The sequence below is a fragment of the Acanthopagrus latus genome, chromosome 6, assembly GCF_904848185.1.
Source record: "Acanthopagrus latus isolate v.2019 chromosome 6, fAcaLat1.1, whole genome shotgun sequence".
Taxonomy (NCBI): Eukaryota; Metazoa; Chordata; class Actinopteri; order Spariformes; family Sparidae; genus Acanthopagrus; species Acanthopagrus latus.
In genome coordinates this window covers 1,928,811-1,940,578 of record NC_051044.1, presented here as the reverse complement: position 1 = coordinate 1,940,578, position 11,768 = coordinate 1,928,811, and the positions used below count along the sequence as shown (strand labels likewise).

General features: G+C 40.5%; 2 protein-coding genes across 6 annotated transcripts in view; one reads left to right on the top strand and one right to left on the bottom strand.

Annotated features, from left to right (window-relative positions):
* LOC119020611 (butyrophilin-like protein 10) overlaps positions 1-7,615 on the top strand; it is an 11,179-nt gene extending 3,564 nt beyond the window's left edge. Inside the window, exons 3-8 of the mRNA XM_037100080.1 lie at positions 212-247; positions 1,830-2,108; positions 4,282-4,404; positions 4,578-4,736; positions 6,164-6,238; positions 6,378-7,615. Coding sequence (XP_036955975.1) covers positions 212-247; positions 1,830-2,108; positions 4,282-4,404; positions 4,578-4,736; positions 6,164-6,238; positions 6,378-6,436 — 731 coding nt within the window. The 3' untranslated portion in view covers positions 6,437-7,615. The remainder of the gene's footprint in view (positions 1-211; positions 248-1,829; positions 2,109-4,281; positions 4,405-4,577; positions 4,737-6,163; positions 6,239-6,377) is intronic.
* Positions 7,616-7,623: 8 nt separating this feature from the next.
* Positions 7,624-11,768, bottom strand: part of LOC119020607 (dedicator of cytokinesis protein 3-like) — a 155,589-nt gene continuing 151,444 nt past the window's right edge. For 4 of the 5 annotated variants that reach the window (XM_037100065.1, XM_037100066.1, XM_037100067.1 and 1 more), the window contains one exon: positions 10,964-11,677. In XM_037100065.1, coding sequence (XP_036955960.1) covers positions 10,964-11,677 — 714 coding nt within the window. Of the gene's footprint in view, positions 11,678-11,768 lie in introns of all 5 variants that reach the window. The other variant, XM_037100064.1, reaches the window with a different exon arrangement.

Here is an 11,768-nt window from a genome sequence, read left to right as displayed (position 1 = left end):
CTTAAGTCTGACAGATTTTGACACATCTTGTCATCCATTTTATAAGTAGATGATAGTTAAAGAATGCAGCTCCCTCATTAGATATGTGGCCTGTGTTGTGTGAATTAACGCCTCTGCTCATGTTGAAAAATGAATCCAGTAAAGACTTAAGGCAAGTTCATACTATCGCCTGTTCATGTCACAAAAATTAATCTTTTTATTTTTCTTTCAGAAAAGCTCTTGAAAGACCGATCAGGAGAAATCCCAGGTGAGTGATGATGTCACTGATCTCTGTACCTGTAAGGTGTGCTACAGCTCTCTGTGCCTCAGTATCATTCAAAGGTTCTGATCCAGTAACTCCATGCAGACGTGTTGTTCTCACAGTGCAGCAGGTTGACATGAGCAGAGGAACCAACCAGCCTTGATTTGCTTCTTAAAACCATGAAAGTCTCCACAGTTATTTTATTAGCTGTAACACTGAAGCATTTTTATCCTGGTATCCTTAAAGACAGAGGGATTAACAGGCGGTGAGTCCTGATTATGATGATGTCACTGATCTCTACATCTGCAGTGTTTATCAGCTGTTCAGACACAAACTTCTACAGAGCTCTTTACTGGTTCATCTCCAAATTGATGTCCTGTTAACATCTGACTGTAAATACACTGAAACCCTGTTGTTTCCTTGGAGGCAGCTGCACTGAAACTGTTGCAACATTTTGACTGAGCGCTGTCCATTATTTTTCTTTTGTTTATTCACTACAAGAGGGATTTCACATCCCTTACTGAAGTTTTATACATCAGTTGAGCATGTTAGTTTTCGTAAGCCAGTAAATATCAGTGGCCACTTATTAATACAACCTACAGAACTATTAATCACTATCGGTGGCATTAATTTATCTGATCTGTCATTTAACATATGACTCTGAGTCACGATCCAAAAGACCATCAGCCTTTTATGACAAAGTCATTACTACTATTTAAAATTACTATTAAAGCTTAAAGATGCTTTTCTTGTAATAATGGTTTTATGATTCTATGAAAATATGATCAAAATTAAGCTGTGATTCATATTCATATTGAAGTAAAAACTTCAAGGTAACACTTATCAGTAAGAAGTCAATAAATATTAGTTAATACTGTAATAAGAATTAAGAAACAGTTTATTAAAAGTTGAAGTGTCACATAACCATTTTCAACAATCGATTATTGGTTAATCATTCATATGAAATATGTTGGACTTTCTTCTATTAGAAAACTGTTTCAACTATTGAAATGATCTTTGTTTGGTGTAAAATCAGATTGGCTACATCAGGAGTTAAAACATGAGAATGACTCGCTGTAATTGTGGAACTTCTGTCTATTGTTATTTAAGAACTGGCTCACCAAAATCAAAACCATATTTGGGATAATAAATGTCTAAAATATAATAACAGTTTGTATAATATGTCTTTTTGTATCTTTGAATTACAAATTGCTTCTATTTTAAATACATATTCATATGTCAGGGTTCTTATTTTGATTTGATAAGCATTTTTTGTAATTAAGAACAAGATACTTTTGGATTTATTGTGTCCATCTCTCAATAAAGTCAACATTGATCTATGAGGGAGACGACAAGGGGGCGCAAAGTTTAAATTTAAAGGCCTCAACAGAGTCAGATTGTCTGACGTCAACAGAGAAGGAAGAGGAAAGAAGATCAGTAGGAATAAAAACTTCAGCCAGTTGACTGGAGGTTGGGCAGGTTTTAAGGGATGAGCTAATTTACAATACAACCACAGCCAGTGAAGGTAGAAACACAAAAACATGCCATTATTATGTTTCAGTTTTTGCATTATTTGTTATGTTCACAGGTGCATCAAAGCCCTTCATCACCACAATACTTGATCAAGCAAAGGGTCAGTTGCTGCTGCAGTGTGAAGTTCGAGAGGCTTCTCCAGAACCTAAAGTGGAGTGGAAGAACAGCTCTGGAAACATCCCTCCTGCTGAGGAGCCTCAGGTCTCAGAGAGCGGAGGTCGTTACAACGTTACCCTCAACATCACTGTGACCGAGACAGGACGCTACCGCTGTGAAGTCACTCAGAGGGAAATTAACCATCACACTAGTGCTGAAACTACCGTGGATATCATTGGTGAGATTTCTGTCTTTGTGGTTTTGGTTTGTAGCTTTAATTGTTCATATGTGTAGCTACGACCTGTGTGCGGTAAATATCATACACAAGCCACCCATACTGCTGTGGACTTCAACATTTTTATATAGTAGTGCCAGTAAAGAATTTAGCATCCTCTTTCCTGTGCTCCATCAAATTATTATCCTTCTACTCTGCATACTAATGTTTCCTCATCCAGTACTTGGTCGTGGCTCTTTTTGCACAAATGACTGTATCACTGTGTGGCATGGAGGTAGTGGCAAGAAACTTTTCTGTGGTTCTTATTTGAATTTAATGTTTAATAAGAAAAAAATAAAATAAGTTCCTGTAGCTTAGGGCCTTCAGCTAATTAGGGTCCGAGCAGGTCACAGACCTGTGAGGTTCTTATTGTAATTGAAGAGAAAGAATTATTCTTCTGCAGTTTAAATGCTGTTTTGGAAGCCTGAACATGCCCCAAAACTCACCAAATTTGGAATGTGCGTCACATCCAGTGAAACATTTGATAATTTCATGTCACTGGGTGTGACCTGCAGGCTCTGTAGCGCCCCCTGTTGTTCTTGCCTGCCTTCCATGTGCGCATAGATGCACGAAATGCGTTACGCAGATTCTTCATGCGCAGACGCACAAAAAAGTCTGGTGGACCGTTTGGCGGCCATTTTGATTATGGCTGCCATTTTGAAATATTGCCGTACATCATACTTTCACATCTTCCTACTACAGATTGGACACCACAGACTTCACAGTCACTCAGTATACTCCTCAGACTATGCCAGTGACATGTTAGGAAAATCTATGTCCTCCGTCATACCTACTGGACGTGGCGGTGCCCACCATTAAAATCCTTCGCCGTGAAGCATCAAGTCTTCATAACTTCTTTGTACAATTTTCTATCTCGGCCAAATCTCTCAGGAATATAGAGGGAGTCGCCCTGAATAGATCTGTGCACCAATACAGTGTCATATCCATAGCGCCACCCACTGGACACAGGAAGTCAGACAGGCGGCTTTCAGTTGTTATGGGCCCCGACTGTGGAACAGCCTGCCGGAGAGCCTCAGGGTCGCAGAGACTGTTGAGGTTTTTAAAAAGAGGCTCAAGACCCTCCTTTTTAACCAGGCTTTTAATTGAAATTTAAATTCTTCTTAATTCCTTTATGCCGTACTAATCAGAGCACTTTTATTTATTTATTTACTTATTCATTCATTTATTTATTTATTCATTTAAATCCTTTTTATTTTATTTTATTTTATTGTATCTATCTGTTTGTTTATTTATTTATTTATTTATTTTCTTTTACTGTTTTAATCCCTCATATTTTAACCTTTAGTCCCTCGTAGTTTTAGCCTTTATGTCTTTATGTTTTAGTCCCTCGTGTTTTCAGCTTCTATGCTTTTTGCTTTATTTTACTGTTTTAGTCTGTGAGTTTTTAATCTCCAGTGTTTCCTCATGGGGGCCTGCCAGGCTGGGGGTGGTCTCTGGTCTGGCTGCGGGGGGTGCTGTCCCATGGACGGCTCCGGCCCGGGTGACCAGAGGGCTCTGCACCTTGGTGTGGGGCCTCCTGTCTGCCCGGGTTGGGGTGGTCTCTGTGGCGGTGCTCCCTGCGGCCTTGGCCCGAGATCTCTCCCGGTGTGGCTGACTCCTGAAAGGTAGCTTCCTCCATGCACCAGGTCTCGCTGCCCAGCCGTGTCTCTTTAGTGACAGCTACTGTATGGGTGTGTATGAGTGTGTGTGTGTGTGTGTGTGTGTGTGTGTGTGCATATGTGTGAGTGTGTGTATGAGTGTGTATGTCTCTGTCCATGTCTGAAGGGGTGGGAGGGTTGGGTTCGTTTAACTATCTTCTCATTTTATTTTGCTGTTTCTATTTTTCTGCTGTTTGTTTATTTCTGTGCGGCACTTTGAGCTAATTTTTTCTGTATGAAAAGCGCCATATAAATAAAGATTGATTTGATTTGAAACGTCGTCCGATTGACATGATGTTTACTGCTTGTTTTCTCCCCGTCGTGACATGCAAGTCACAGGTGAGCGCGCAGTACGACGGCGCCGCAGCCCGACATGCGTGTCCTGCGAGGGTCCGTTCATCGCTGCTTGCAGCTTTAATGTTTTTATTTCATTTGCAGCCGACCTTAATGAGCTGTTGTCGTTTATATGATGTTCACAGGTGGATCTCCTCAGGTCTCACAGAGAGGAGACTGTCAATATGTTAACACCACTGTGACTGACCACGACTGCTGTAATGTCACTCGAGAGGAAATTAGCCATCAGAACTGTTCGAACGCCAGCGGTGAGATTTCAGTTTTGATGCTTTACTCACAAATAATTTTAATTGTTCATGTGTCATTAGTTTAAAGTGTCTTAAACACCTTTAAATGTTGTTCTGTTCTGTTTTGTCTATGTTCAGTGTGATGTCCATGATATGCAGTCACATTTTGAGTTTTACTTTGTGATGTGTTTCAGTGAACATATCGAGTGTTTCAGAGGAAGTCTGTGAGGACTGCTCCACCAAAGTGCACATTGGATGGCTGGTTGCTGCATTTGTTTTAGGAGCTGCAGTTCTTGCTGCTGTGCTGTTTGGGCTTAGAGCCACAAAGTGCATCACAATCAGCTTTAATCGAGGTGAGTTCATGTTATGTATTGTATCAACATATATCAACACAGGAGGTTAGCCCGGATAATGTTCCTTATTTCTTTGTTTCATCTGAGAACAAACCAGGGGAAAAAGTTTTAGTTTGAAGAACATGTGAGACTGAGCTCCCCCTGCTGGAGCCACATGGTAACAACACAAAAATACTCAAACCGCTGCAACTGACAACAACATTATAACCATGTATGATGTAACATGAAGATGCTGGTGTATCAGAATTATAATCTCAAATGTTACTGCTTGATCTGTTTGCTGATAATTAGCAGATTTTCTGCTAATTTGGAACAATTATAACACATTCCTCATCCAAACTAAGACAGGACAGTAATGTTACATGCTAACATACAGTAGTGGAGGAGGTCGTGATGCACCTGGTCAAATGAGTTTCACCAAAACAAACACTTGGATAAATTAGTATTACAAAAACGTTTTCCTGCCAAAACTCTGATTTGTTTCACACATTATACATTTTTCATTTTTTGTTTCTGCACATTTTTTTTTCTCCCACTCAGCTTTGCAAATGAGCAAAGAAAAAATTCTCCTGGGATCTTTTTTCCTCTCTGTTTTGCCACATGACAGTTGTTTTTTTTTCTCCAGAAAATATTTTCCTCCATGTTTTTTTCCACCCGTTCACGAACACAGGAGAGAAAACATTTTAGAAAATAAAACATCTTCACTGGCCCCTCAGTTTTCCAAACAGTTCACCCCAAATCAAAGAGACATATTTCTTTACCTACCTTTAGTGTTTGTTATCCTCCTTGATAGTTTTGGTGTTAGTCGCAAAGTTTGCGTTACAGAAATCATGAGCTGGTTAATTAAGATAATCAACAGCTAATCTCATGTCCATGAGTAGACACACACTTTCTTCTGCCTGGTGATACATGATTGGTGCTACATGAGCAGAGAAAACAGAGAGAAAGGGCCGAGGTGTTCCCTTCTGCCCAAAAGGTAGAACACCTGGGTGACACACTGGTCCCAGGTAAGGACCATAAAGAGTATTACATATTAGTGAAATTAAAAAAATGTACAAAATATTGTGTGTAAGGAGATAAATGCAAAAACAGTGCCTAGTAGAATAACAGTAGAAGTAAAGGATCCATTAAAAATGCAAACAGACTTTTGAAACATCACACAGAATCTTTTGTTGGCCTCAACAATAATTTCTATGTAATATAAAAGTTGTTCCTCACAACATTGAGGCAGCTGTGGATTTTTCTCTGCATGTTCCTCCTTCATTTAACAGAGCTGTAGTCAAACGTATACTGTCCTCATGTGGAGAAGAAAATGACCCACACAATTAACTGGTGCCTGGTAACAACACACACATTTTAGATGCTTTTCATGCTAAATCATGACCTGTCACTCGTCCTTAACAAGCTTTTGTGTCTATGACTCTCAGGTGCAGCTCCAGAGCCAACTGCCACCTCTGCTGATCCAACAAATGATATACCACTGCTGCAGGATGGAGTTAATGGTGATTATCCAAAATGTTGTGAGTGGCAGGACAGTTCTGGAAAAACATCCTGTTACAGAACCACAGGTTTCAGATATTTTCTATACTTAATGTATATTGTTACCTTATTTAATGTTGACTTTTCTTTTGTTTTCTGCAGGTGACCATCAGCATCAAAACGGTTCATCTAAAGCTCCTACAGAGACGACACCCGTTTGACAGCTTTCTGTTGTAAAGGTGTGTGTGTGTGTGTGTGTGGGGGGGGGGGGGGGGTTAGTAGCAGGTAGGCGTACTATCACCAGGGTCTCTACACATGAACACCAGGATTAAAAAACATTGATTGTGCACACAGAGTTTACTAAAAAGAAAGTTTTTGGACAATAAGCAGTGCAGTGAGCCAGTAGGAGCTGAAGCAGACCTGAGCCTTCATTTTGATGTGAAGAGTTATATAAAGCTATGTTTGCTAAATTTGTACATATGCTTTTGAAATGTACAATTTTATATTTGCATTCTAAGTTATAAAAATAGCTTGTTAAACATTTGTGTGATTTTAGGTCCAATGTATTAATACAGTTTGTCAAAATCAAACAATAACTGTAAAGTCACACATGTGAGGTTTCCTGAATGAATAATGACACCAAACAAGGCAAGGTAAAGAGTTTTTAAATTGAAATATAAAGGTAAAATCAAAAGTAGTCAAAAACAGCCAATTATACCCTGGACCTCAGAGGGTTTAGTGTTGATGTTTTATTTTTTAGTTTTTTTGTACTTGCTGCCTGATAAAAGGTATTTTTGTAAATGTGTATTAAGTCTTGATCCTCTCTTGATGCTTAAAGTGAAACTCTCACCAAAAAGCAACCGAGGCTTTATTTGCAAATATGAGTCAAACCTTCGTGTGAAAGCATAATTACGATGAAAGAGGCACTTCTAACAGTTGCTGTAGTTTTGTTTTTGGCCACGCTAATTTCATGTGAATGTCGTCATCGTCTGTAACGCTTCATCCATTTTACGGGATTGTGAGGGTTGTTGCTGGAGCCAGTCTGCTCACATGTTAACAAATAAAGTATGTCAAGTAAACATGTCACCTGTCATCAGCACTTACCTGTGGTGCCTTGTTACATTTACTTGTTGTAATTCATTTGTTGGATGTGCATTAATGAAGCTGTCTGTCATGGAATTCATAGATTTAATATAAGTTAAAAATAATTATTTAAAGAAACAAGAATTGCACTCGGTACAGTGATAATTTAATGTTCTCTGCTTCTTTCAGCTTATAAATAATGACACCAAAATGTTCTAAAAGACATTATCACCCTGATTATGTTTCAGTTGTCATTAACTCAAATGTTTGACAGCATATTTTCAGTTTGAATGAAATAAAGTTGATTTTCTGCCTGATGCAGTGAGTCTGATATATTCTGTTCTAATCTGCCGTCAGTGTCACAGGTGGACTGTTGTGTTTTATCACATCAACAGTAACATTTAATAACTTCATTCTGAGATATGAGCCTCCTCGAGTTGTATCGTAGCTGATGGTTATATCAGCTGCAGCAGTTCTGAGTTTTTTTTGTGTTGTGTGATTTACATGTAACAGAGTATTTTAACACTGATCTAAAGGTGAAATAAAAGCCGGCTGAATCACAGCAGAGTCAATAAAACATTACAGTTTAATGTTTGTCATTAATCATGAATCCACAACACAGCAGTTTGTTTAGTGAGTAGGAAAAAAAAAAGAACGTGAGTATTTACATCTACTGTCCTACACATACACAGTTTACACCCATGCTAACACAACAGAGACTTTTTATATACAAGAAATACTCATTAGCATCGTTGTACAAAGGAAAACCGTCGCAGTAACTCGACTATCTGGATTTGTCGTTGATGCAAAATACACAAAATAATAACGGACCTCCGCTCAGCTGCCCTGAAATCATCAGAATCATTAGACAAAAGGAAGTTGTGTTGTTTAGGTTTAAAAACAGTTTTACATCAGAAAGTACAAGGCAAGACGATCACAATCTACATGTATACAAGGTTTGCCCTTTATGATCAGTATAAATACACTCTGTCCTCGTTTATGTACACACAACTCTCCGTCAGCTTCCCTTCACATTGACCCAACGAAACAAGCAGACAGGTGTGTTCAGTGTGTTAGTGTCACGATGTGTTCACTGACTGTCAGTTCACCCTGTGCTCTTCTTACAGGAAACTAACTTTTATAAAGTTCCACATTTTCAGTAAACGCCTCTCGAGCATGCTCATGGTTTGTGTTTTGTTAAAGCAACTTAGAAACAAACTTATTTCAAACTGGACGTCAAAATAAAAGAAGAATCTCTGATCATGACGGGCTTTGCATAGTTCTTAGTTCTTTTTTTTTTTTTAGACGTGAACTTTCTTTAAAACATCATGTGAAGGTTTGACTGCAAGATTTCTTCATATATCCAGTTTATTTGGTAAAACTGTCTGAAACTGATGCAGTGGAATACAACAATCCTGCAGTTACACTGTTGAAATGAAGCTCATGATGTTCAGATTGTGCTGACGTTCTGTTCTTTCACATGCAGGGAAATAAAATATCACAACATGATGTGTGACGGTAATTATCAAGAAGAACATCAGTAGGAAATAATTATTCTCCCGATTATCTAAATGTCTGAATAACAAAAGGTTTTAAACAACATTAGATCAATTAAACAGCAGCCGGTGGTGCTGACAGCTGTTTCTATTATTCTGTCTACCCTGTGTTTGCCAGCGAGGTCGACTATAAAACACAAACAGATGTTTGAAACACAAACTGAACATTTCAACCTTCATTCAGTTGAATCAGACTGTAAACAGGAGGAGTTGTTGCTGGGGGACTATTTTCAGCAGCGGATTAACACATCTGGGCATCAAACTGTGTCGATTAACATAAAGAAGGAAATATTATTTGCAGTTTTTTCCTCAGATGTATGAAGCTGTACGTCTGATTCTTATAAGTGCTCGAGCTTCATTTCCTCACCTGCGTTTATCTATAAATGAGACGTAGAAACACATTTAGATGAGACGTTTAATGTCTCTGACAACCTCTGTAGCCTCATTCAGACGCTCGTTAGCAGCCGCTGAGCTTTATAATCAAACTGTGGGACATTAAATTATGTATTTAATGTTGTGGAAGGTGTAAATAAATCAGTGCCTGTGATAACCATCAGACATTTAACTAAAAAACACTTTAAAAACTCCCAGACTTTGAGACGAAGGAACAGGAAGTGCTAACATGCTAACATGCTAACTCATTTCTGGGTCTCTACATCACCAACCGTGTCTTAAAACATCTTATTAATTCAGAACTTTTACCTGTGAGAGGCTCTTTGAGACTTTATGATTCAGATCTGTGCACATTAATACGTTCATAATCTTCCTCTGTGGTTAAAGTGGGGCTGTGATCTGACCTCAGGCAGGAAACACAGAGCCGGTTAAACAGGTTTGGCGGTTTAGAAGCTAAACCAGACGAGCTAACAGCTGTTCACAGTTCAGTTTTGTTCATTTCAGCCACAGCAGGGCGAGGAGAGACTCGCTGGATTACAGGACTACAGGAAGGACACAATCTGAGCTGGTGGCTAAAAAGTAAAAAGCTTAACTTCTTTTAAAACAAACAAAATACAAAAAGTCCTTCACAGCACGTTAAACACCGAGAGTAAATCATCCGTCACGATCGAAGTTCTTCTTCTTCCTCAGCGCGGACAGAAGTTCTCCAGTCGTTCACCTGCTCACAGTCTGTTTCAGCTCCAGTGACTCAACATGCGAAACGTACAAAACAGTTTCCCGATTAAAAAATTCATCACTTTCATTTAAAAAAAAATGGCAAAAAGTGTGTTTATTATCGTTAATATTCTCTATAAATATCTGACGCCTCGTCCCTTCACACCTCATCAGCTAAATAATAAAATAAAAAAATCACTCATGGCTCATTTTTAACATCAAAAGCTTAAATTAATTAATTTCTCGACCCTGAAACTTTGTGAAGTGAAAGTTTATGTCGTCACGCCGTCGCCGAGCAGCTACTGACGGCTCAGGAAGCCTTTTATCTTGCATATTTCTACACCTTCAATCAAAAGTAGAACGATTAAATATAAATTATATACTTCTTATATAGAGAATTACATTTATCTACATGTTTCTGGTTGGAAAATATAATGTGTGTTTTTAGTTTCAGCAGTTTGTCTGAAGTGGGACGATCTCGATTTGTTGCGTCTTCGTTATTATAATTTCTTTCTTTGTCGTCAATATCTGTGATTCCTCTCACAGTTCTGGGTTTTATAAAAAATATGTTAAGTTCTTATTAATGTGTTCTGGTGTTTTTTGTTAAAGTGCTGCTTGTCGAAAAGTTAGAATTCGAGTCTAGAATCTTTAATCTGATGTTTGAGTTGTGTTATCAATGGAAATGATCAATAAGTAACATTAGAAACTTCTGTGCAGTTTAGAAATATGTGTGAACATTATTATGACGGATTTAGTGGGGAAAAAAAGCTGATTAAATATAATTTTATAAGCTGGATGTGCTCGTATAAGGATGCAGCGACAGGAGGGAGGTCGTTTGGTTAACGGACGCTGAGAGCCGATCAATAACAACCTTCATCTTTAGTGATTAGTTTGGTTATTGAACCAGGACAGCTGACAGGTCATCACTCTCTCTTCCTCTCTTTCCAAAAGAGTTTATATTCTGTTAAATCAGTGAGTGCCACCGTGGTCGTGAGTCGCGCCTCACTCCTCGCTGATGCCGTGCTCCCACGCCACTTTAGCCTGCTCGTCCTTGGTCGCTGCGATTATGGGCTGGGAGATCTTGCGCGGCATCGGTCGAGGTGCAGGAGGAGGAGGAGGAGCACACTGGGTGTTCAGGGGGTCTTCTTCAGGGATGCAGCCCTCTCTGAGGTAGGGTTTGGGGGGCAGGGCGGGTGGAGGCTCGTGGAGGTGGTAGAGAGGCGGGTGGTGGGGGATGTAGTGTGGGTGGAAGTGGTGGTAGTAGTGGTGGAGCTGCGGGTGCGTCAGCCCGTCCTGCTGCTGCTGCTGCTGCTGCTGCTGCTGCGGGTGTTGTGGAGCTCCGGTGGAGGCCGGACCCGGAGCCTGGGGCTGGATCTGGACTCCTGCCTGGGCCGGGGCGACGCCTCCCGGGGCGGAGTGGCTGCGGCAGGGCGGGGGTTTGACCCCGTCCAGGACTTCGGGCTCGGAGATGCTGTACCTGACGGGCTGGTAGAGCGAGTCCAGGTCTTCCTGGTCGGTGGTCCAGGCCTGGCTGCTGGGGACGGAGTCCAGGGTGTCTGTGCGACTGGCCGGGGGGTCGGAGGAGGAGGCGGGCCCGAAGTTGCTCTCACTGAGGGAGGAGACTCCGGAGCTGGCGCTGCCCGACAGGGTGGAGTTACTGCCATCCAGGATGGACTGTGGACTGGTGGGCGAGGCAGGTATAGGGTGCAGGGGAGACTGCAGAGAGAGAGAGGGGGGGGGGGGGGGGGGGGGGGGGGGGGGGGGCACAGAGAGACAGGTGAGTCCATTCACACCTGCACAATCCAAC